General features: G+C 57.3%; 3 protein-coding genes across 8 annotated transcripts; 1 reads left to right on the top strand and 2 right to left on the bottom strand.

The window, feature by feature from the left end:
- Nucleotides 1-656: 656 nt before the first annotated feature.
- Nucleotides 657-2,816, bottom strand: BET1L (Bet1 golgi vesicular membrane trafficking protein like). Its single transcript, XM_069471913.1, has 4 exons — nt 2,747-2,816; nt 1,329-1,420; nt 992-1,048; nt 657-883 (listed from the first exon to the last, which is right to left on the bottom strand). The coding sequence occupies exons 1-4, from the start codon at nt 2,763-2,765 to the stop codon at nt 716-718; spliced, it is 336 nt and encodes a 111-aa protein (XP_069328014.1). The 5' UTR covers nt 2,766-2,816; the 3' UTR covers nt 657-715.
- Nucleotides 2,817-3,148: 332 nt separating this feature from the next.
- On the top strand, nt 3,149-9,982 carry RIC8A (RIC8 guanine nucleotide exchange factor A). 4 transcript variants are annotated; one of them, XM_069471901.1, is made up of 10 exons: nt 3,149-4,301; nt 4,579-4,626; nt 4,714-5,304; nt 5,856-5,947; nt 6,460-6,610; nt 7,696-7,791; nt 7,892-8,036; nt 8,111-8,255; nt 8,651-8,770; nt 9,147-9,982. In XM_069471901.1, the coding sequence occupies exons 1-10, from the start codon at nt 4,218-4,220 to the stop codon at nt 9,265-9,267; spliced, it is 1,593 nt and encodes a 530-aa protein (XP_069328002.1). In that variant the 5' UTR covers nt 3,149-4,217; the 3' UTR covers nt 9,268-9,982. The 4 variants fall into 4 exon arrangements, with proteins under 4 accessions (XP_069328002.1, XP_069328000.1, XP_069327998.1 ...); XM_069471899.1 differs by having other exon boundaries at nt 7,874-8,036; XM_069471897.1 differs by having other exon boundaries at nt 6,460-6,700.
- Nucleotides 9,983-11,037: 1,055 nt separating this feature from the next.
- On the bottom strand, nt 11,038-24,625 carry SIRT3 (sirtuin 3). Of its 3 annotated transcripts, XM_069471904.1 has the most exons (8): nt 24,502-24,625; nt 21,477-21,668; nt 21,154-21,386; nt 19,771-19,871; nt 15,684-15,845; nt 14,685-14,744; nt 12,488-12,697; nt 11,720-11,951 (listed from the first exon to the last, which is right to left on the bottom strand). In XM_069471904.1, exons 2-8 carry the CDS (start codon nt 21,521-21,523, stop codon nt 11,763-11,765), a joined length of 1,002 nt encoding a protein of 333 aa, XP_069328005.1. In that variant the 5' UTR covers nt 21,524-21,668; nt 24,502-24,625; the 3' UTR covers nt 11,720-11,762. The 3 variants fall into 3 exon arrangements, with proteins under 3 accessions (XP_069328004.1, XP_069328005.1, XP_069328003.1); XM_069471903.1 differs by lacking the exons at nt 11,720-11,951; nt 24,502-24,625 and adding an exon at nt 11,038-11,251 and having other exon boundaries at nt 21,477-21,591; XM_069471902.1 differs by lacking the exons at nt 14,685-14,744; nt 24,502-24,625 and having other exon boundaries at nt 11,721-11,951; nt 21,477-21,591.
- Between the last annotated feature and the right edge of the window lie 403 nt (nt 24,626-25,028).

Here is a 25,028-nt window from a genome sequence, read left to right as displayed (position 1 = left end):
TGGAGACACAGCCACGTGACCCAGGAGGAGCCCGGCCCAGTAGCCAAAGCCAAGGCAGCGTCCACTCCGTCCTCCACAAGGCCTGTCCCTCCCAGGGCTCTGGCTTCACCCACGGGGCTGAAGGCACGCACACAGGACGCCCGCAGGAAGTCCTGCTGGTACGCCTGCGCTCAGCAACCCCAGCCAAGAGTAACTGCCACCTCCAGGCCGAGGACCCTCAGTCGGGGTACATGGCGTTCACCTGGGGTTCATAGTCACAGACCCTTCCTGTGTCAGCTCCAGACACTTTGGATCACAGACGTGGCCTCGCTCAGACGGGACACGCCAGAGGGGCCTTAAAACGCCAGAGCTCAGAGAGGTGGGACAAGAGCTGCCGGGCACAGGTGACCACTCCCAGGATTCCACAGCTGTTCAATCCTGGCTCCTCCTGACACACTGTGGCCCCAGCTCTGCTGATGTCTCTGGCACCCAGGGATGGGGACAGAGGCCGGGCCTTGGTGTCCCCAAATGAAAGGGTCCTTTCTATACATGGGACCAGCCCACATGAGCTCATCAAGTCAGAGGCAGCCGCAGCCTCCTACCACACAGGAAGATTCCTAACCCACAGTTGCAATTTCAAAGGAGTATCTTGGACCTAAGGCCTTGGGAGCCCAGGACACCAGGTGGGGAAGACCTGGGCTACCCTTGGCAATCACAGAAACCAGCTCCCACTGGCTCACGTCCTTGTCCTTGACAAGAAGTAGGAGAGAATGAAGAAGACCACGATTAGGCCCACGGCCACACCACACAGAAGCTTCCGGTTGTCTCGCCCAGACCTTGCCATCGTGGAAAAGCGCTTCACGCTCCCCGTAAGCAGGCTGGTCATGCTCGAGAAATCCGAGTCCTGAAGGAGGAATCCCAGCAGGGTCACACAGGAGCGGGGCCTCGACCACCCACCCGCACCAGCGCTGGAGGAGAGGAGACGCAGCGGGCGGCGTGGGCGGACCCTTACCATCCCATCCAGGTACCGGTTCTGGTCTTCTGCATCCCTGTCAATGTCCAGGGCCAGCTGGTCGGGACACAGAGAGAGCAGGGTCAGGCCAGGCAGGCGTGATGCTCACCCACCCCAGCCAGATCCTGTCAACAGCTCTGCCAGACACGGTGTCACCAACAGAGCTCAGAAAGGTCCAGGTGTCCCCTGGGGCCTCGTGAAAGTGACCATAACCAGGAATTAGACAACGAGCACAGAAAACTGCCTGAAACCCCCCGCCCCCAGGCCCTCGGGCCTCCCCACAGCCCCACTCCCCAAGAGCACCAGGAAAAAGTGGAGGAAGGGGACCACGACTGACCGATTTGAGCCTGGTGACCTTGGAGGCCAGGCTGTCAGTCATCCGCTTGTTCTCCCGGTCTAGAAGGTCTTCCACAGCACCAGGGCTCTGGCCTGCGAGAAAGCAAGCAGATGAGGGGCTGCATCCACCCAAGCACAGCCCCTGACCCCTCTCATTCCCATGGTGTCTGGCACCGTAGATGGTGACAGCCACGGGGACTGGGCCCACCCGTGTCTGCTGAGCAGGTCCAGCTCTAACCCGAGTTCCAGCGTGACACAGGCTGCGTAGAGGACGACACGCGTGAGCACCTGTTTTGTGAACACACGTCCTGCATACACGTCCGAGTGGGCGTGGGCAGCCACCCGAGCCGGGTTCAGTCCAATCAGCACTTTCTGAAAACGACTGGACCAGAACCTGGACCGAGCCCCAGGCTGCTGCTGAGATGCAGCACTGGCCTGTGCAGACGTCCCATCTGCGCATGTGCACCCCAACCTCAGACAGAGAGGGGACTCCGTTGAGGACCTGGGAAAGACTTAGCAAGCACACCCAGCACGGCCTGCAGGGACAGCCTTTCAACTGGGTCTTGCAGAGGTAACAAGTAACCAAGACGAGACATGAGCAAGGCCCTCACCACACAGAAACTGACTGAGCAAAGCTCCCCAACCCCGCCAAATGGGAGCTCAGGTCGAACCGGAAGGCAGATCCTTGGTCTGCATCTCACACAGGGCTTCCTGCAACACCCTGAGCACAGCGCTTGCAGAGACCCGGCCTGTGACAGGCTGGGCCAGATGACAAGGAGTGCCTGGCACATCAGGTGGGTGAGAACTGCCACCCTCACAGCGCGGAGTGCAAAGTCCCCACTGACCCAAAGCATGGAAAAAGCAGCCTCAACGCGACCCATCTAAGGGGAGTGGCGCAGTCCCAGGAATCGCTGACATGTACGGATGCCAAAACAAGAGGAGCTGCGTCCTGCCAACCATTTCCTGTTCGTTAATTCCTTCAATCGTCACTACGGCCCAGCGTAAAAAGCATCAACATCCCACTGCAGACGAGAACACGGGCTTCGAAAGGGGAAACGGGGCGCTCAGGGTCCAAGTCAGCAGAGGCCTGCTGGACCCTCCCACCGCACACAGCCTCCCCCGGGGGCGGCCCAGCCCAGGCCCGGTCCGTGCTCCAGCCCACCGCGACCGCACGCAGGATGACCTCGCGGAGAGCGGCGGGGACAGGGACCCCAGAGAACCCCGGCCCAGAGCGGTTGCGCCGCCCACCCAGTTCCCGTCCCCGGGGCGGCGCCGGCCGAAACCTGGCCTCCCCGGCAGCGTCCTCGGCGCCGCGGTCACCCCAGCGGGGCAGGGGCGGGCACACACGACTCCCGCGGGCAACGGTGTCGCTTCTTGGGGACGGCCTCGTCCCCAAAGGCCCCGCTCTCCCGCGCTCACCCCGGGCCCAGTCCGCCATCGCGCCCCGCGCCAAGCCCCGCTCGCCGACGCCGCCTCGGAGCCGCCGCCTCACAACCACCGCCTCCAACGCGGCGCGGTCACGGGACAGGGGCTTCCGGTCCCGCCCACGCAGACCACGCCCCGAGCTGCCCCGCCCCTTCCTTCTCAGGCTCGCTCGCCTTCGGGCCGCGGGGGCGGGGCCGGCGACGAGGCGGGAACGGAAATGACGTCGCTTCTCCGCCCGGAAACGGGGCGGGGCGGGGCTGTTTGACTTGGGGCGGCCGGGTGGGCCGGTAGCTTAGTGCTGAGGAGCACCCCGGCAGGCCGAGGGAGAGGAGCGGGCTCCGCCGGCAGGAACAGTGGGAAGCCCGGGTGTAGTGGGCTGAGGCCTGGCCCGGTGGGGCTCAGGTCCTCGGACAGCGCCTGGAGCGACTGAGCGCGCCGTGAAACAGCGGAGAACAACGGGAAAATGAAAGATGGGGGTGGTGGTGGGCGCCGGGGGAGGACCGGGCCCCTGGGTAGGCGCTCAGCAGATGCCGGCTAGGAGAGGGCGTGGGACATGCTTACACGTTACCCATCCCCGGAGGGGCGTTTCCCGCGTGTCCTCTAATCCCCGTGACAACCACTGAGACGGGCTTTTGCGTCTGGCTTCACCTCCATCCTGACCTCCCCGCCCCGCTCCCCCCTTCCTCGGCCCACCACGATCGTTCCCACCGTTGCACTTGCTGCTGCTTCTGCTTGGAGGGACCTTCTTTCAGATCTTTTCCTGGCTCGCTTCCTGTCGCTGGTCTCACCGAAAATGGCACTTCTCAGAGCCCTTTGTACTGTGACCGCTTCGAGTCGTCTGGTTGGTTTTTCCTCGTCTGTCTTCCCCTCTGGAATATAAGCTCCACGAAGGCAGGGACCTGTGGGTCCTGCTCGCCCGCATCCCCAGTGCCTTGCACGCAGTAGGCGCGCGACACACGCCTAGCAAACCATGTGGCTCAGGACTTGGGCTTCCGCTCTGCCTCCCAGTCGTTCTGTGTGACCCACAGAGGGGCGTCAGTGTGTGTGTAGCAGGGAAGGCCGGGGGGCTGAGCTCCTCTCCGGTTAGAAATTCCGGCCCAAGAACTGAGTGGGTCACTGTTCGGCTCAGGGCGCTTCGTTTCTGAGGGTGGCCGGTCACTCAGTGGGGTCTTGAAGCTGGGGCTGAGTCGGCGGCCCGGTCTTCAATCCGCCCGCGCTGCTCCGGGCCGCGCCACCTTAAGGCGCTCCACCTTAAGGCGCGCACGCCCCTCCTGGCCTCGACCGCGCGGCGTTCACCGCGTTCCGGCCTCCTCTGCGCGCTCCGCACGCCCCTTCCCGGCTTCCCCCGCGAGCCGACGCGGGGCTTTCTGGGCCAGGGCGGGGCCGGCGAGCTGCGGCCCGGGACCGCGGAGCTGGACCTCCGCCCAGCCGGCCGGAGCTTCCCGGCAGCGGTCCCGGGGGCGCCATGGAGCCCCGGGCGGTTGCGGAAGCCGTGGCGACAGGGGAGGAAGACGTGATTATGGAGGCTCTGCGGATGTACAACCGGGAGGTGAGCGGCAGCCCCAGGCCGTGGGACGGGCTCGGAGGGGGCGAGTGGTGCACGCGCGTGTCCGGCGGGCGCTGCGAGTGAACCCCGGGGAGCGCGGCGGGGTGGGGGACCAGGTGTGGGGCGAGTGGCCGGGGGGAGTGGGGTGCCCCCGCCGGGCGGCGGGTGCGCGGGGGTGGGGCGCGTGCACACTCGGCCCTCGGTCCTGAGCGGCGACTGGCAGCCGCCCGGTCCGCGCCCTGCCCCCGGGTGGACTCGAGCCCACTGGGTCTCTCTCCAGCACTCCCAGAGCTTCACGTTCGATGATGCCCAACAGGAGGACCGGAAGGTGGGTGCCGGCCCAAGGGGTAACGGGGCAGGGACGGGCGGCCCAGGAAGAGGGGCGTGGTGGAGCCGTCCTTCTCTCTGCCTACAGAGGCTGGCGGAGCTGCTGGTCTCGGTCCTGGAGCAGGGCTTACCAGCCTCCCACCGTGTCACCTGGCTTCAGAGTGTCCGAATCTTGTCCCGGGACCGCAGCTGCCTGGATCCCTTCACCAGCCGCCAGAGCCTTCGGGCACTGGCCTGCTATGCTGGCATCTCGGCCTCCGAAGAATCCGCCACGGAGCCCCCGGACATGGATGTTGTGCTTGAGTCCCTCAAGTGCCTGTGCAACCTCGTGCTCAGCAGCCCCCTGGCACAGACGCTGGCGGCCGAGGCCCGCCTGGTGGCGAAGCTGGCGGAGCGTGTGAGCCTGTACGGCGAGAGGAGCTTCCCCCACGACGTTCAGTTCTTTGACTTGCGGCTCCTCTTCCTGCTGACGGCGTTGCGCACTGACGTGCGGCAGCAGCTGTTTCAGGAGCTGAACGGAGTCCGCTTGCTGACGGACACCCTGGAGCTGACGCTGGGGGGCACTCCTGGAGAGAGCCCTCCCAAGCTCCTTCCTCCCCAGGAGACGGAGCGGGCCATGGAGATCCTCAAAGTGCTCTTCAACATTACCTTCGACTCTGTCAAGAGGGAGGTGGAAGAGGTGAGGGCTGACCTGAGCCCACGGGTGGGCCCAGCTCGGCCCAGAGGTTTCCTGGCCGTGCCTCTCACCGGGTACCTTCACGGTTCTGGGTGTCAGACGTGGCGTGGACGGGACCTCCCAGCCTGCCGGGAGGAGGCCCAGGGGATGCCTGTTCCGGGCAGGGGCCTCAAGGAAGGTTTCTGAGGGGGGTGGAGCCGCTTCTGGCACTTGAGGCCTGACAGGAGGGCTGCGTGTGTGGTGGGGGGAGACTGTGGGAGACCCTCCACCATGAGGCCGTGGGTGTGGGGCCAGGCACAGGGCATGACTTCGTTCCAAGGAGATACATTAACGTTCTTGATCAGTGCTCTGAGAAGAAAACCGGTGGGGTTTTTAGGGAACCCGCAATGGTGGTCTTTAGCTCTAGCACTGGCCAAAGTCGCCAGGGGCCGGGAGTGCAGTAGAGACCCACAGTCAGTGCACGCAGGCCTGGGGTGCAGAGATGGTAGAACTTCAGCCGACAGAGGTGGGGAGGAGTGGGGGTTGCCCTCACGGGAACCCCTTTCTTTGACCAGGAAGACGCTGCCCTTTACCGGTACCTGGGCACCCTCCTCCGGCACTGCGTGATGGTTGCTGCTGCTGGAGACCGCACGGAGGAGTTCCATGGGTGAGGGCGGGGCTGTCCTGGGAGGGGGGTGTGCTCAGATAGCCAGACGGTGGCCCTGGCCGGGGAGCAGAACCAGCTGGGAGCCGGGGCCCCACCCCAGGGGGGCATGTGGGTGGGGCTGGACGTCAGTGTGTTTCCAAAGAGCCCCTGGTGCTACCAGCATGATGCTAGACGAGAGCCATGAATTTGGTGGCAGGAACATGCTACCTGGACCTTGACCAGTGGTGACAGGTGGCGTGGTATTTACAAGGCACCTTGGTCCCTTGCCCCCGTTCTTGGGTGACCTGCTTCTGGGCTGCTCTGGGTTCTAGAGATCTGGTGCTTCAGCCCAGACAGGGTGGGGCAGGCGGGGCATCTGCAGAGAGTGCTGTCTCCTCCTGTTGGGGGGGGCCTTGAGATCAGGCCCTGCCCTTAGCTTGGGTCCCTCGGGCTGCTCCTCGGGCCCCCAGGTGCTGGCTCATGTCATGTGTAGCCCCAGCAGGGCCTATTAAGATCCCCTCATTTGTCCTCAGCCACACAGTGAACCTTCTGGGCAACTTGCCCCTGAATTGCCTGGACATCCTCCTCACCCTGGAGCCACACAAAGGCTCCCTGGAGTTCATGGGAGCGAACATGGATGTGATTCGTGCCCTCCTCGGCTTCCTGGAGAAGCGTTTGCACCAGGTAGGCTGGGGACGGCTGTGCAGGCTCCCGGGGGGCTCCGCCTGGCCTTCCTGCACAGCCTTGGTCACTGCCTCTGCCCCGTCCACACTGGTAAGTGGGGTCGTCTGGGTGTGATTCGGGCAGTTCCTCCAGCTGCCAGGCTGCGTCCAGGTCCTCCCTGGGGAGCACGTGGATGCCCCCCCCCACACTGGAAGGTTTCACTGTTGCCGATTACAAGGAAACAAGTTTGTCAAAATCTAGCAAGGTGCTTGTTCTTCTTTAGATCTTTTTGTGGATCCTTTTTGAGTGGATCCGAGAAGCCCCCAATCCCAGCTTTTGACCCTTGGGCTCCTGGTGTCACCGTGCAGGCAGCCCTTGATAGCAGCCTCAGCTGTCCCTTAGCGTCCGGAGGAGACCCACTGAAGCCTCTGAACAGAGGTTCCTTCTGATTTCTGTGGCTGCACCGTGGACCACGCGGACAGCTGGGCCTCGAACCAGCTTCCGGGGGCTTGTGGACGTTAGGCAGGCTGTAGAGCAGCCAACCGAGACTTCGTGGACCTCTGGCAGTCCCCGTTGCCTGAGGAGGGGATGCTCACGGCGTGTGAGCCGCTCAGGACGGGAAGCTGGGGCTGGACACGTGGGCCGCGGTCATCTGGGCCTGTTGCTGCCACTGCTGCTGTTGGGGTCCAGGGAGGGACCGTGGGAGGCTGGGGGGGGGGGGTAAGAAACTCCCTGCTCTCTGCACAGAGTAGAGATTCTGTTCTTTTTGCCACCGTTTCCTGAGAGCACTGTGTGCCGGTGGTGTACTGACAGCTTTAAGTGCTTTGTGTTTCCATAACCCTGGTTTGTAGTTGAGGAAGTTAGACTGAAAGTAGTTATTTGCCCCAAGTTCCAAAGCTTGCAAGTAACTTCCTGAGTTAGTTCCTGGTCGTGTCCCTTTCAAAGCTGAAAAAGGCCCTGGGCTGGCTGACTGCCGTGGGGCCCCTTCCCAAGCCCCTGCCCCCCTGGACCGGCTGGGGTGCGTGTGCAAATACGTGCGCAGCCCGCCCCCGGCCGGCCTCGCGACTGGTGGGCGCACAGCCCCCGTGACAGAGGCCCCTCCGCAGACGCACAGGCTGAAGGAGAGCGTGGCTCCCGTGCTGAGCGTGCTGACGGAGTGCGCCCGCAGGCACCGCCCGGCCAGGAAGTTCCTGAAGGCCCAGGTACGGGGCAGCGGGGCTGGCACTCCTTGGGCGTGCGGGCTGGGCCCGGTCACAGACCCGGCTGCTCCCAGCCAAGGCTGAGGGACAGCTGCCTCCCCAGGTGCTGCCCCCACTGCGGGACGTGAAGACCCGGCCTGAGGTCGGGGAGCTGCTGCGAAACAAGCTCGTCCGCCTCATGACACACCTGGACACGGACGTGAAGAGGGTGGCTGCCGAGTTCCTGTTTGTCCTGTGCTCAGAGAGCGGTGAGTCGGGGAGCCGGGCCCGGCCCGCCCTGCCTTGGCCACGAGCGCACACTGACCCCTGCCCTGCCCCCCAGTGCCGCGGTTCATCAAGTACACAGGCTACGGGAACGCTGCGGGCCTCCTGGCTGCCAGGGGCCTCATGTCGGGGGGCCGGCCCGAGGGCCAGTACTCAGAGGACGAGGACACGGACACGGACGAGTACAAGGAAGCCAAGGCCAGGTGTGCGCCTCCAGCATTCGGGGCTCCTCCCACGGCCCCCTGGTCCCGGCTCTACACCCATGTGGACCCCTGTGGGGTGGGCGGGACAGGATGACAGACGGGCAGGGTCTTCCAGATCAGGCATCCGTTCCCAAGTGATGTCTGGCCCGACGTCAATCTGTGTCGTTCTGAGAACACAGAGACCGAGGACGGTCAGGTGTCAGGAGCTGGCTGGCTGTGCTGCTCCTGGAGGGAGGTCCTTCCTGCAGTCGCCTTGGCCCCCTCACCCCGTGGGGGAATGGGCTTCTTGCCAGTCCAGGCCTGAGTGGGAAAAGGTGGGACTTCACCGACCCCTCGCGCCACTCCTGTCCTGGAGTCACTAATGCACTCCCCGTGCTCCCTCCCCCTGGGAACAGCATAAACCCGGTGACCGGGAGGGTGGAGGAGAAGCTGCCCAACCCCATGGAGGGCATGACGGAGGAGCAGAAGGAGCACGAGGCCATGAAGCTGGTGAACATGTTTGACAAGCTCTCCAGGTGTGTGGCGTGGGGAGGGCCTGCAGCCAAGCGGGGGAGCCCCGGGATGCGGGATCGGGGGAGGGCTCGGCGTCCAGCAAGGCTGCGCTACGGAAGCCAGGTATCACTTGCCCTGGAGGAAATCCCCCAGGGGAGGGTTAGGTTGAGATCAGTATCGTGCCGTTTTACAGACATGGAGGCCCAGAGAAATTTAAAAACTGCCTAATATCTTAAAGCCATGAGGTAGCAGTTGAGATTTGGACCTGATTAAGGCAAGGTCCCACCCAGGCTTCCCCACCTGGTGGAGAGGAAGGTAGCAGCCAGGGGTGAGCAAGGACCCCTGCCCGGCCCCCTGGGCCCTGTCCCCAGACCACTGCGCCTTTGCCTTTCCCTGCAGGCACAGAGTCATCCAGCCCATGGGGATGAGTCCCCGGGGCCACCTCACATCCCTGCAGGACGCCATGTGCGAGACCATGGAGGGGCAGCTCTCCTCGGACCCTGACTCAGACCCTGACTGAGGATGTTGGCTGTTCTGCTCCCCCATCAGAACTGGTGCTGCTTCCGGAGACTTCCTTGGGGCTGCGACCTGGGAAGCCACATCCTGCAAGCCACGCGGCTCCACACCCCTCTCTCCAAGCTGGAGACCTTTTCTCTTTACTTCGAAGGTTCTGTTCGTGGTGTGCCTCTGGTCCAGTCCCTTATCTCTAGGACCACGATGGCCTTTCTCTGCTCTAACTCTGGGCAGTCCGCCTTGATTTCCACAGATGCGGTACTTTCTCTCACGCGTGCCAAGAGGAATGTGTGCAGAAGCCGCTACCTCAGGGCAGGGCTACCTGGACACGCAGTCGAGTGCACGGAGGAGGCATGGGCCGAGTGTGGGCACACGCAGGTGCAGGACGCCTGAGGTTGGAGCGCGGGCCCAGAGCCAGTATGTTGGGGCGTGTGCTGCATTTTACAGGGAAAAAGAATCTGCTAGAGTTTTATATAAAAGTGTGTCAAACACCCACTCCAAGGTATGCTCTGTTGTTTCTGTCCCACTGAGCGCAGGGCTGGTGGCCGCCTCTACGTTCCTGTTGGTCTTGGCTTGGCCATCACTGTCGTATCCACAGCACCCGGTTCTTGCTGGTTGTGGCAATTAAATCTCAGTCCTTCCCACTGGCTTAGACTATAAATACTTTCGTGAAGGAAAATGCCCCTTGTGCTAACATAATAAATTGAGATTTGTATCGTGCACCACAAGTAGCCACAGAAACATCATCCTGGAATAGAGTCTGGGGCACGAATGTGTATGTGTGAATGTATGTGTAAAACAGCAAGTAAAGAAACACGAAGTAGAATAGAAACTAATTTTGTTCTTTGTAGAATTCAATCTGTTGATCACGACCCATTGGAGGGCAAGGTCACGGGACCCCTTTCCACGGAGTCTAACAGTTAAATCTGTTCCTGTCGGCTCCAGCCCAGGCCAGGCCAGGTGCAGGGACAGGAGGTGCCATTGCCCGGGACACAACCAAGCCGACCTGACGTGCCGGTGCGGGCCGGTGTCGGAGCTGGGCCGTGGTCCCACCCCAGGAAGGAGGGCGGGTTCTGCCCCCGCGTCGCAGTGTGGCCTGAGCTCGGGTCAAGGGAGCCCGACAGGCTGCTGGGAGCAGCCTAGGTCTTAGGTGACGCTTCTGCGTCTGAGAGTCATTCTAGCAGCATCACTGCAGGAAGCCCTGGTGGGTGAGTGACAGTGTGAGGACAGGAGACAGGCTAGGAAGTCCTGGAATATTCTGGAACATACCAGTTTCCCAAGGAGAGACTGAATACAGTAGAATCAAGGGTGTGATACCCTTCAGAGAGGGCAGCTGGGATGGAAAAGGTGCTGCCACCTCCAGGGTAAACCCAGGGACAAACGTCCTCAGTCCTCAGACTCTTCCAATAGTGGGGGGCACCCATGTGGACCCCAAGGTCCCCTTTCCACATTCATGCCAGGAATATCTAATAAAAGATAACCACACTGAAAGAGACCAGCATGCTGGGGGAGCCCGGGCACACTAGGGCGCAGAGGTGCGAGCCCAGGTCTCCTGACCACAGGGGATGCCGAGCCCGCCCTTCACACGGCGCCCCGGGCACGGCGAAAGCAGAGCCCGCTCGGTCTGTTTCAGCCCAGCAGGGGCCGCTGCGGGAAGGAGGCTCCGTGCACCCGGAGCTACAGCAGAGTGAGGAACTGAACACGGCCGACGGGCAGCTCCGCTGTACCCGGGCGGCAGTGAGTGCCAACACCCTCCCGCCGGCACCGAGCTCGCAGGGCACCGAGCTCGCAGGGCGGGGACACATCCTGGCGGCAGCCCCCGACGTCCACGCTACCTCAGTCCGCGTGTCCTGGTTCGGCAGCCGAAATCTGTACACCTGCCCGAGCTGTCGTCAGGCGCGAGTTCTCATCAGAAATGGGGTGGGGACGTCTGTGTCACCATCTCTCGTGTGGGTGCAGCCACCGCCCTCCTATGTGTCCTGTCCGTGGAGCTGGAACGCGGGAGAGAGGGTGTCAGTCGTCTGCACACACCCAGTGGGCCAGCAGGTTGCAGGGGCTGCTCAAACGTCTAGCCGGAGACGAGCAGAACAGTTTATGGAACGAGCTTTTCTCTCTTTGGGTCCAAGCTAAGGCAGCCCCAGCAGGCCTGGCAGAACAGGGTAGCTCAGTGAGCCGCATTCTAAGGGACGGTAGCTCCCCAGCCAAGATGTGCTGACTGATGCTCAAGCAGAACACGGACTATCTGGAAAAATCACCCCTTGGATAACAATTCTTTGTTTTTTTTTTTAAAGTCAAAAAACCCTAAAAATCACAACCCATTTTACATAAATATTTTTGACGTTTGATGGTCTTTATTTCCCTCTATTGAGTGAGATGAGAAATAGCACCATCCTATACCTTAGCCCTAAGAGCCAAACTCTGAAATGAAAGACCAGAAATAATAGTGGTGATGATGCCTAATAGGTGTAGATTCTCTGTCTGGTTCAGTCTTGATAAAAAAAATCAGGATTCAACCGGAGGCTGGGGGCGTGGGGAGGTGTTTACCAGCGTAGCTGAGAGGAGAGTACCAACCCCATGGCCCCAAGCCGCAAGGCAGGCGCAGACGTGGACAGGAAAAGGATCAGAATTTCCTAAGACACCTCCCTTGGGGACAGCAGGAATAGCCAGTGTGATGTACTCTGGTGAAATCCCCTGTGGACAGCGTTAGACCTGCCTGTCAGCATTTGAAATCTAAACGGCATCGAGGGTCTTTGGCGTCCTCCACTCAGCAGACCGTCACAGACCCACGGCTTTCACACTGATTCCTTCCTAAGAGCGTCAGTCGTGAGAGCTTCACCCCACACAGGTGCAGAGGAATTCAGCTCCTCAAAGCTCTGTAACCTGTATCTCCGAACCCCACGCCAGGCCTCAGAGGGGAGCTGCCGGCTGCGTGATTCCGGGGAGCAAAGGCAGCAGCCGGAGGTGTGTGGAGACTTGACCGCCCCGACCGCCTGACCGAGTCCCCGCGTGGCCGCTGTGAGCTGCGTGCCTAGTGTCAGTTTCTTCACCTCCAAATGGAGGTCATAAAACTAACACCTGGGGCAGGTCCAGGGCGGTGCCTGGTACAAGAGTCACAACTACACCACCAGCTGTTACTGTTTCAGCTCACAGGGGTCCACACCGGCTGGGCCAGACCCCGCGCAGTGAGGGCGGCTGCCCCTCTGAGCGCCCTGCTCGGCGGTCTGTACCTTCCCGGTCTCCCGCTGCATAAGATCCCGCAACTCTTCCGTCCAGCCTAGAAGCTCCACCAGGCTTTCCACGCCGCGAACCACGTCCCCCAGCTGAGCCACGTCCCTGCTGCGAGGACGCCAGGCCAAGGGCCCCACCAAGTCTCGGTTGATGAGCAGGCGCGGCACCGAGCTCCTCACGGCCTCACACAAGCTGGCAAAAGGCTCCACCTGAAAAACGGCCCAAATGTGAGGGGCACAGTGTGGACCCCACCAGCCCTCAAGACACTTCACACCACAGCTACTGAGGCCTCGGCGGGGGACACGCTGGTCAGGTCTCACGATCCAGGGAACCCCCCACCCGTCTCGTTTCTTCAGCCGAGCTCCTGCAGCCTGGCCCGTGGGACCGTGTTCCCTCCTCCCTGGCCTTCCTGCTTAACTGCCTCGAGCCTTCCCACAGTCCTGGCTTCCTGCCTCCTCTGCCTATTCTCCCTGCCACGCTGTCTCCAGCGCACCACAGGGGGACGACAACACACACTCACTGTGACACCACCCGCGCCTGGCACCCAGAGAAGCCGGTGCCCCCGAGGGTCCCCACACGCCCAAGGCTGAGCTCCTGTCCCATCTCCACCGTCCTCACCACCCAGACTCCACGGAGGCCTCCTTCACTCCCTCTAGGCCCCTTAGTCCAGCTCTCAGATGGGAGTTTCTTTTATAGGTAACAAGGTAAAAAGATGTAGATTAATAAATGGTATTGAGACTGGCTCCTTATCTGGAGGAAAAATGCTCAATTCCTACCTTTCATTGAAAAAATTTCAAATAGATTAAAAGTTTAATAGTAAACAAAACAGTTCTTGAAAAAAAGTTTATAAGTAAAAGTAGGGAAGAACTTTTTAGGCATGTCAGATAAGACAATGCAAAATGATAGCTTTGACTATGTAAATACTATCACACTGGTATCTATATAAAACTACTATGCAGAAACTTTAAAAATGTTACAAACCTCTCATCACCATAAACAAAAATATATACATTTGTGGCAAAAAGTTTGTATTGCTAATTGATAAACTAATTTAATATAATTTAATTTATATTGCTAATTTATAACCTGATGAAAAATGAGCAACAGATGCAAATATACACTCCAAAGAGAAGAAACACAAGTGGCCAATAAACATATGAAAAGATGAATTTCATTCTTTATTACAGAAATGCAAAACCTCTCACACGCACCATTTATTTTTAGCCAATCAGACTGGCAAAAACTCAAAAAGATACACACTTTGGCATTGGTGAGGGTGTGGGAAAATGGGCACTCACACACACGTCGTGGCAATATCATTGGTGTATCTTTCTGGAAAGCAAGTTCTCAGTATTTATCAACATTTATCCTTCAGAAGTACTTGCATGAGTTTGTAAAAATATGTACACATGGAGACTTACCGCATTTTTAATATAAAAATTGTATACTATTCATTTTTACTGTCTACCAATAAGAAATTGCTTAAATAAATTGTTTTATAAATCCACAAACCCTTATCTTAAAACTCTTGTGGCTTCATGTGCTTCAGAATTCAGAATTTTTGATATGTTAGAAAAGATCATATGGTTTACAGACCATGTATGATGTCACATCTAAAAGAGATCCGGACGTTTGATCCATAATCAAACACGTTAATATTTCTTCCACAAAGCGTACAAAAGAAGCTCTGTGTGTGACATCAGATTATTCAGTTTGCACATTATTCAGTTATAGAAAAGGACCTCTCAGCTGGGACCTGGTATCCGGATACAGGAGACTGCTGGCGCTAACAGGCAGCAGAAGGCCGGCACGGTGGCTCACACCGTAATCCCAGCACCTGGCAGGGCCGAGGTGGGAGGATCGCTGAGCCCAGGAGTTTGAGACCAGCTGGGCAACATCACAAGACCTTGTCTCTACAAAAAATGCCACGGCATCAACCTCGGCATCAACCCAGCTCACAACAACCTCCAAATTCTGGGCTCAAGCCATCCTCCTGCCTCAGCCTCTCGAGTAGCTGGGACTACAGGCATGCGCCATCATGCCTGGCTAATTTTTATATTTTTTGTAGAGACGGGGTCTCGTTCTTGCTTAGGCTGGTCTCGAACTCCTGACCTCAAGCGATCCTTCCGCCTCGGCCTCCCAGAGGTCAGGATTACAGGCGTGAGCCTCCGCGCCCGGCCCATCACCACCGCCTACCTGTGCCGTGTCTCCTGCCAGACACCCCTCACCTCCGTCAACCCTTGGCTCCAGTGACACCTTCCCGAAAAGGCACAAGCGGAACCACCAGGTCGATACTGCAGCCCATTGCCAACCCCTCCCCTCTCATCCTACTGGTTAATTTCCCCGTAACACAGATCATCTCCTAACAAGCTACACAGCGTCCTGTATGTACGTCTCCCTGTGTCTGCCCAAGGCGCGGCACAGGCCCAGCACACAGGAGGCAGCAGAAGCGACTGAACAAACGCACAGCTCTGGGCCGGCAGCCCTGGGCCCCTCTGAGCAACGGTCCCTCTGGCCCTTCTGGCCCTGGGTGCCAACATCTAGGCAGGCACCAGCTCAGCACACAGCCTGATTTCCTGCTCTCATCACATCTTTTATGAATTTCCCAAGCCTCGGACCCAGATGTAGAACAACCGCTGGAATATGGCCGGTGGGAATCTCCCAGGACCCTCAGACGTGTGGGCGGGGCCTAACTCAGCCCCCGCCCCGAGTCGCCCCTTACCAGCAAATGCCCTGGCCCCGCAGTCCAGGCCAGACCCCTCCTTCTCCCTCCCCGGTGTCCCCAGGCTGCTAGTCCAGCCCACTCCGTGCTCTGCCTTCAGGATGGGCCTCCTGGCACCTGCTCCCTCCAATCCCCAGTCCCCAAAAGTCTCTCTGCCCCCCCCACCCCCCGGGTGCAGCTCCGTCCCTGGGCCAATCCCTTCTGGCCTGTCGGTGCTTCTGGCACAGCATGGGTCTTCCTGGTCTGACCTGGGGAGCCCCCTGCACCCCACCTCCCCCTCACACAGGGCCCCACCCACACGTACAGCACCTCCAGCCAGTGGCTTCCCGCTGCCCCCTGTCCAGGCTGCTCCTTCCTGCGCCTGGCGGCCCAGCTGAGTCCACCCCTCTTCCAAAGGTGGCACCGACGCCCCGGCCCCCCGGTGGTGGCTCCCATGCACCCCGCCTCCTCCCCCACGCAGCCCGGCGACACACCTCCAGGGAGGTCCCAAGGATGAGCAGCAGGTCCGCCATGGGGAAGTCAGCCACGTGCAGCAGGAACCTCGGGGGCAGCGGCTCCCCGAAGAACACGATGTCGGGCTTCACGACGCCGGCACAGTCCGGGCAGCGGGCGACCCTGTCTGCCATCACCTCTGCCTGGGGAAAGAGAGCAAACGGGCCCAGGGAAGATGCTGCGGCACATTTGAAAAGGGAAAGGCAAAAGCAATTTCTTTTTCTTTTCTTTACGAGACCACCAGGAAACAAGAACTTCTTCAGAAAGTTTCAAACATTCACAAAAGCTGAGAGCAGTACAACAAGTGCACGAGCCCATGTACGGACCTCAGCGATCACCAACATGTTTCACAGCCAACTGCTTCATGCAGCCCTGCAGAATTCGGGAGGGGGCTTGAGAGTCTTTAAAGGCAAATCCTGGACATCATGTGAGTTCACTCATAAACACTTCGCCAGATATGTAGGGTCTCTAGCACTGTGCCCGGTACGTGGGGTGGTCTCAGACACCCAGGTGCTGTGGAAACACCCGGTAGACCACACAGTCCTCCTGCAGCACTCTGTAGGCATGTGGCCGACAACAGGCATTATGCAGTGAGAAAGGGGATAGAAAATCCACCCCCGGTTTGAGCTGGAGTGACCATGGCATTGTCTCAGCCCCAGGAGGCTGGCACGGTTAGGAGTAGCAGCGTACTGCCAAAAACTGCTCCCTGTAGGCCAGGGTCAAGTACATGCAGATTATTAATGTACCACGCTGTACCTGGACCAATGCCCGGGGCCACATGGAAAAGGAAAAAACTTAGGAGAAAGATAGCACTTTCTAGGATAAACTTTTACTGCTAATGGGATTTGGTTTAGCAGGCTGAATCCAGCAAGAAGCAGCAGGAAAAAATGGACCAAAGATTTCAGATTATCAGATAAAGATAATAAAACCATATTGTTTAAATTAAAAGAAAAAAAAAAAAAACAAGGCCGGGCGCGGTGGCTCACACCTGTAATCCCCGCACTCTGGGAGGCCGAGGCGGGAGGATCCTTTGAGCTCAGGAGTTCAAGACCAGACTGAGCAAGAGCAAGACCCCGTCTCTACTAAAAAAATAGAAAGAAATTAGCTGGACAACTAAAAATATATAGAAAAAATTAGCCGGGCATGGTGGCGCATGCTGTAGTCCCAGCTACTCGGGAGGCTGAGGCAGGAGGATTGCTTGAGACCAGGAGTCTGAGGTTGCTGTGAGCTAGGCCGACGTCACAGCACTCTAGCCCGGACAACAGAGTGAGACTCTGTCTCAAAAAAAAAAAAAAAGAAAAAGAAAAAAAAAAACAAGATGAACTTGAAATATTTGTTAAAGATAGAAAACTATTAACAAAAATAATCCAATGGACTTGAAAAATAATCAAATAGAACGTCTAAAAATCAAAAGTAGAGTAACCAAAGTTAAAACTTGAAGGGTTTTAGTCTCTACAACAGAATAGGATATTGATAAACTGAAAAACAGATCAGAAGAGATTATCCAGAGTGCAGCACAAGCAGGAGCAAGATGGGAGACACAGACGGGCAGTCGGAACCGCAGGAGAGGGAGAAGAGCTAACATATGTTTAATCAGAGTCCGTAAAACGAGGGCCCAGGGAGTGGGGCGGGGTCAGTCAGCATCCGGAGAGGTAATGGCTGCGCATTATCCAGGAATTGCGAAAGATACCAATCCACAGATTCAGGAAGTCCTACAAATTTTAAGCAGACTAAATAAGAGGAAATCCACATAGAGAAACGCAGCACAGAGAAATTGCAAAACTCCAAAGACAAAGAGAAAAGTCTAAACATATAAAAAGAACAGATTCTAAAGAGTATCTGAAAAGGCAAAAAGCTCAGAATAGCCAACACAATATTGAACAAGAACAAAGTCAGAGAGCCCCGACATCCAGACTTACTGTACTGCTGCAGGAATCAAGACTGCTCTGTTAGAGAACAGACAAGTAGATCAGCAGAACAGAGCAGAGAGCTCAAAACTGATGCACACGTACAGGCATTGTCAGCTGATCTTTGACAAAGGAGCAAAGGCAATTCAACAGAAAAGGACAGTCTTCTCAACAAAGGACGCGGGAACTGAACACACACAGGCTAAAAACTGAGCCTGGACACAGACCTCACATACTTCACTAATGTTAACACGAAACAGATCAAAGACCTAAGTGTGAAAAAATAAAGCTTCTAGAAGATAACATGGGCGAAAACCCAGATGACTCTGGGTATGGTGATGACTTTTTAGATATAATGCCAAAGGCATGATGCACAAAAGAAAAGATGGCTAAGTTGGACTTAATTAAAATTCAAGGCTTCTGCTCTGTGAAAGACATTGTCAAGAGAATAACACAAGCTACTGGAACAGAATACAGGCAAAACGTGTTTGCAAAAGACATCTCTGACAAGAGACGATTATCTAAAATATACAAAGAACTCTTAAAACTCAACCGTAAGAAAATAACCCAATTCTCACGCCTGTAACCCTAGCACTCTGGGAGGCCGAGGTGGGCGGATCGTTTGAGCTCAGGAGTTCGAGACCAGCCTGAGCAAGAGTGAGACACCATCTCTACTAAAAATAGAAAGAAATTATATGGACAGCTAAAAATATATATAGAAAAAAATTAGCCAGGCATGGTGGTGCATGCCTGTAGTCCCAGCTACTTGGGAGGCTGAGGCAGGAGGATCGCTTGAGCTCAGGAGTTTGAGGTTGCTGTGAGCTAGGCTGACGCCACGGCACTCACTCTAGCCTGGGCAACAGAGTGAGACTCTGTCTCAAAAAAAAAAATAAAATAAAATAACCCAATTTAAAAATGGGGAAAAGACCTGAGCAGACATCTCACCAAAGAAGACCTACAGACGGCAAATAAGCACATGGAATGATGCTCCACGCCCTGTGCCACCAAGAAACTGCAAATTAAAGCAATACGATGCCTCTACACACGTATTAGACAAGCCAAAAGCCAAAATACTGAAAACACCAAATGCTGGTGAGGATGTGGAGCAACAGCAACTCTCTTCCATTGCTGGTGGGAATGCAAAATGGTGCAGCCCCTTTGGAAGACAGTTTGGCTGTTTCTTGCAAAACTAAACATATCTTACTGTATGATCCTGCAATCACAGTCCTTAGTATTTACCCAAATGAGCTGAAAACTCATGTCCGTACAAAAATCTGCACATTAATATTCATAGCAGTTTTATTCATTTGTCAAAATTTGAAAGCAACCAACAAGTCCTTCAGTAGGTGAATGGATAAACTGTGGTATCAGACAATGGAATATTCTGTTTTGTTTTGTTTTGTTTCGTTTTTTGAGACAGAGTCTCGCTCTGTTGCCCAGGCTAGAGTGCCGTGGCGTCGGCCTAGCTCACAGCAACCTCAAACTCCTGGGCTCAAGCGATCCTCCTGCCTCAGCCTCCCGAGTAGCTGGGACTACAGGCATGCGCCACCATGCCTGTAGTCCCAGCTATATATATATATTTTTAGTTGTCCAGATAATTTCTTTCTATTTTTTAGTAGAGACTGGATCTCGCTCTTGCTCAGGCTGGTCTTGAACTCCTGACCTCGAGTGATCCACCCGCCTCGGCCTCCCAGAGTGCTGGGATTACAGGCGTGAGCCACCGCGCCCGGCCAGAACTGTCTGTACTTTCTACTCAATTTTGCTGTGAACCTAAAAGTCCTCTAAAAAATAAAGTCTATTTTATAAAAAAAGTAAAAAACAAAAAAAAATACCCATCCTAAAATCTACATCGAATCTCAAGGGACCACAGATAGACAAAACAATCTTGAGAAAGAAAAACAAAGGTGAAGCACTCACGCTGCCTGATTTCAAACTTACTGTAGTTCCAGCCCAGCCTGAGCAAGAGCGAGACCCTGTCTCTAGCAAACCTCCCTAAAATGCAAATCCCTTCACATCATTTGTAAAATAAAAAAAGATATGTTCACACTATTCTTGTACTATTTATTGTCCTTGCAACTTGACACTTACAAGTACACTTTACCAGGTCGCCCCCACCGCCTCTGCGAACGGCGGAAGGGAGACCACCAGTGGGGCAACTCACCCAGAAGTCCTCCCCGGGGAAGGGCCTTCGACAGACCGTGCAGGTGGCAGAGGCAAAGGTTCCATGAGCTTCTACCAGCTTTGAGGCGGGGATGCCAGACGCTGAAATTCAAACCAAAGCCACGTGTTGCTGCCCCCGGCTGAGCGCACAAGGCCAAAAGCGCAACTTGTGGGCCTGACAGGCCTCCTGGGAGGCAAAGCCTGACATCCCTGCCTTTGTCACCTAGAGATGACGCTCCACCAGCTGGAATAAGGCACAGGGGCCAAGGGGCTCCCAGCTGGAGCCAAGTCACGGCTAAAACAAAGCCTGTTGAAACAACCATTTGATATTACTATGAGTTCAAATAAAATTATATCTAATACCGAGGAACACATTTTCTATTCTTTAGATACAAGTAAAAATGAGGCTATAAATATCATAGATTTAAAAAAACAAAAACAACTGCTTGGTGGGAAAAGACAAAAAATGACTTGTTATGAAAGTTGCCGGGTTCCACAAGACTGCAGAGGGCAAGGACACGGTCCCCACGACGGTCCCAAGGCAGCGGTGCTGAAGCCCACAGCCAGGCACGCCCGGGGTCCCAAAGGCCTGCCCTGCGGCCACTCTGGCTCCGAGCTATGGAACCTTCCGGCAAGGAAACATGTTCCTGAAGTTGAGGTGACTCCTCTCCTCAAGTGACAGTGTGTCTCCAGGCCAGCTGAGCTGCCGCTGGCTCCCTGAGAGCTGACCGTCCCTGCACCTGTCTGTGTCACTGCACGCAGGGCAAGGCCCGCGGAGGGCTTCTCGGCTTCTCTAAGGAGCGCGGCCGAGCTCGGCAGGCCTGGGGACTGCTGGTCTGGGCCACCACGTGGACATAGTCGAGAAATCATCACAGACTGAGTGTGACGATAGTACACAGTGACTAGTGATTCTTCAGTGTGATAGCGGTATCAGAGCTACGTCTTTGAAAGTCTTTACCTTCTAGAGATCCTCACTGATGTATTTCAATAGATTACTTCTAGATTAAGTTTGTGATGTGAGGGGTTTGGGAGGACACAGAGGAAACGGAGACTGGCCGTGCGCTCACGACGCAGGCAGTGAGGAGGACATGAGGGTTCATCACGTTTTTCTCTGTATTTTTGTGTTCGAAAAATTCCATGATAAAATTTTTTAAAAAGGGACCATCATACCAGATTAGCAAAACAACGTCAACCTCAATCCTGTCCAAAAGGCACAGCCCAGCAGGTATGCCAGGAGAACAGGCGGAGGCCCTGGGACCCACAGAGGACATTTTTGGGGGGACACAGGCGTAACGAGTTGGAGTAAAACAGTCCCACAGATGAAGCACAAGCACCGGCTCCGGCCCTCCCTGACGGGAGGAGAGTGTGGGAGACGACAGCTCACCTCTCTCAAGGCCGTCGATGTTCTGCGTGTAGAGTCGCAGAAGCAGCCCCTTGTCGTGCAGCAGCCGGAGGAAGTAGTGAGTGAGGTTGGGCCTGCAGTGCCCAGGGTACAGCTCCTTAGCCAAGGCGAAAAATGGCTTGGGGTTGTGAAAGAAAAACGTCAGTTCAAAAATGGCCTCGGGGTAAGGGATGTCGTACTGCTGGAGGTTGCTGTAGAGGCCGCTCCCCGGAGATCTGCAGAGAGAAAGGAAGACGGAGCCCTTCGGAAGAGCCGGGAAGTGCAGTGAACGGGCAGCGCAGAAGGCAGGGGGCTGCAGACGGCACCTGAAGTCCGGGATGCCGCTGGGGGTGCTGATGCCGGCCCCCACCATGACGACCACTCTCTGGCAGGCTCCGGCCCGGAGCAGCTCGGCTACGTCCAGCAGCGAAAGCTTCCCCTTCTCACTGTTGCCTCCACCTCCAAAGACGCTTGAAGCCCCCACAGAAAAGGCTATGGGCCTTCTTCCACCTGGAATTCTGGCGGGAAGAGCAGAGTGGCAAAGGTAACAGATGACGACCAATCTCGTGCTACCAAGAACGCACCACCGGAACCATCTAGAATGACCACGCACTCCTCCCCGCCCCTTTACAACAGCCAGCTTCCCCGTGACCGCTGCACAAGGGACAGAGTGCCAAGTGAGAACTCAGGTTCACGGGACCTGCGCTCACTTCACGATCCCATTACCAAAGCAGGTGCCGGGGGAACAGGTTCACGCTGAAGGCTCAAGCCAGAGCCAAGAGCGTCCTTTGGGGGGGCTCTGGGCATACTTTCAACAGAGCTGCGCACGCTAACAAACCTGAGATGTGACCAATATACGGTGACATCTGAAGAAAATTAAAATTAGACCTTCTGCCGAATATTACTATACCAGGATGAAAAGTGGGCTCTGGAGACCATTCCAGAAAGAAACATTCACCCCCTGATAGCCAGGGGTGCAAACTGCTGTAGACAGTTCATCTCCCAGGTCTGCAGCCACCCAGCAGCCAAAATTAAACAATCAGGCGAGACGCAGGTGGGCTGTGGCTCTAGAGGGCTTCTCGGGTCACCTCCAGAAGCCAAGACACCAACGGGGTTAAGTGTGAGGAGTATGAGATGGGCTTTCGTAGGAAAACAGCACAAACACACAATACATAAGTCACAGGCTTCCGTAAGGCCCTAGGACCGTGTAAACGACTCAACACCCAGGAGAGCAACAGGAAGAAAAAAAGCAACACAATAGCACAACGCCTGGGCAGCACCTGAAAACGTCCCACCGAAGTCTGCAGCCGGAGGCGCGAGACACCAGAGCCCCACGTTGCCCTGAAAGGCCTCCCAGGTTTATCCACTCTGCGGGCCCTCGGCTGGCATCTAGCCAAGCCCGCCATCCTCATCTCCTGGTATCGCCCTGGCGACCTGCGCTGAGCCTGTGACCCTCAGCCCCAGTGCACGGGCCTCCCTCACGCCCCAAGGACCGCGGCCACCGTGTTCGTTCTTCCAGCTGGCCCCATGACACTCCTCCAGGACGTCTCTGTCTGTAGCAGGGAGACGGCCACTGGCAGGAGAAGAGATTCCACAGATCAGTCTGACAACACTCCCCAGATAAACGATGAATCTAAAGCAAACACAGATGTAAAAACAGACAACTGAGAGCATTTCTTTCACTCACTTGTCACACAAGCAAGAAATGAGCACCCGAAAAACACATCTTTAGACACATGTCAGTACAATTCAGAATTTATCTTCTAGGAGGACGATCCCAACTCACTTTTCTGTTTGCTCTTTGGTCTTTTGTGTTTCCCTTTTGCTCCCTACAAAACCAACACGGCAAAATCTTCCTTACACATTGCTGCCACGGTCTCCGCAAAGCTCTCTTTTCCCCACGGGATCCCAATGTCCTAGTGCAACACATCCCACCCCAGTGACAGTTTTAACTCCCCATTACTCCTTACCCCTCGTTTCAGCCAAACAAAAGGTCTCCCTGAAGGCCGGTGTTCCTACGCCCTTTCCCGAGGGCTCCCTTGAGGAGTCCACCTCGATACCCCGCGCTCAGTGGGCTCCGGAATGCAAACCTCCAACGGGGTTTTCTGATGAAAACCGGTCAGGCAGACGGGAAGAAAGGGAAGGCCATCCCACCGCCTACAAAGGCCCCACCTCACACAGCACTTAGCACATCGAGTCACCCCAGGTCTTTACCCAAACCAGTTCCTGGCTCCTCCTGAACGTAAACTGCTGTGAGAGACACAAACGGCGAGAGAGGAAAGTTATCACCGTTGCTGAGAGCGTCCCGAGTGCGAGGGGGTACTCGGGCACCTGAAGCCCACCCTCAGCTGCGCCAGTGAGTGTCTGAGAGAGCAGAAAGACACAGGGACAGAGCTGTACCAGCCGTCCGGAACGTACTTACACCGTGTGACTTAACACACGCCACATGGCATGAGACGTGCGGGGAGCAGGGCTACCCTGAAGAGCAGGCATGGGTGCTGCCCGGAGAGAAGGGAGGGCGCAGAGCACGGATTGCACACGGGCCCCAAATCTGCAGCCGAGGGGCACAGATCCAAACCACAGGAAGCCCACGCACACGGACGGCCCCTCACGGGCGGCCCGCGCTCCCTGTCTCAGGGCAAGTGGTGGCGAGGACTTGTTCAACGACAGTCGTCTTGCAGACTATTGCCAACGTCAGAACTGGCTCCGCGAGAGCCAGCGTGTGCTTATCCTGGCCCCGCTCTGTCCCCGGCACCTAGACCCCAGGCTGGCCCAGAACCAAGGTTTCTCAGACGAACGAGGGACCCCTCAGGATCTCGCGGTCACACTCGTCACCGGTATTTGCAGCAGCTGTGTCGGAGGGCACCCAGTGAGTGCACCGTCGTCACAGCTTTACCCACCACGGGGCGTTCGTTTCCTGACAACTACGGGCCCGGGACCTCCCCACGTGCGGACCGTTTCTAGGAAGGGTTCCACGACGTGCGGTTACGGGGATGACCGCGCCGCTGGGAGTGTGAACCGCACGACCTTCACAGAGGACAGTGACAAGGTTAAACGTGGACGCCTTTAGATGCAGCGGCCCCAATAAATACTAGAAATTTATCCCAAAAGTGAGGTGCAAACAAGGTTAGCCTCCACGGCATTTTCTGCAATAAGGAAAAACTGTAAACTATTCCAATAAGGGAATGGTGAAGTAAATCAGCCATATGGGCGGCTTTTACACACGAGCGTGGACGCAACAGACTCCAGGACGTCGTCCGGCAAGACGGCAGGGGACGGCGCGGAACCCGCCCGGGGGAGGGGCGAGGTGTCAGGACCACCGCGTACGGCCCGCCCGCCCGCCCGCAGTACCTGCGCGGGAGAACGGGCCCCGCGAGCCCGGCGTGGGCCCCAAGAAGGCCGCGCGCTCCCGCCCCGGCGCCCGCGGAACCCCAGAGCCCCAGTACGAGCGGCGCGCGCCAGCCCCACAGCGCCATCTTGCCGCAGCCGGAGTCCTCGGGCCGCGCAGGCCCCGCCCCCGAACAGGCCCCGCCCCCGAACAGACCACGCCCAGAGCGCCACAGCCCCGCCCCGCGCCAGGCCACAGCGCCATGTTCTCACAGCCGGAGTCCTCGGGCCCGGCCCGGCCCCGCCCCCTCTCAGGCCCCGCCCAGAGTGTCCCACCCCCGCCCCGCGCCAGGCCACAGTGCCATGTTCCTGTAGCCGGAGTCCTCGGGCCGCGCAGGCCCCGCCCCCTCTCAGGCCCCGCCCAGAGCGCCACAGCCCCGCCCCGCGCCAGGCCACAGCGCCATCTTGCCGCAGCCGGAGTCCTCGGGCCTCCTCGGCCCCGGCCCCGCGCAGACCACGCCCAGAGCGCCACAGCCCCGCCCCGCGCCAGG

This window comes from Eulemur rufifrons, chromosome 6 (assembly GCF_041146395.1).
Source record: "Eulemur rufifrons isolate Redbay chromosome 6, OSU_ERuf_1, whole genome shotgun sequence".
NCBI classification, from domain to species: Eukaryota; Metazoa; Chordata; class Mammalia; order Primates; family Lemuridae; genus Eulemur; species Eulemur rufifrons.
Note: the sequence above shows the minus strand (reverse complement) of the source record. Positions and strands in the feature narration are given on the sequence as shown.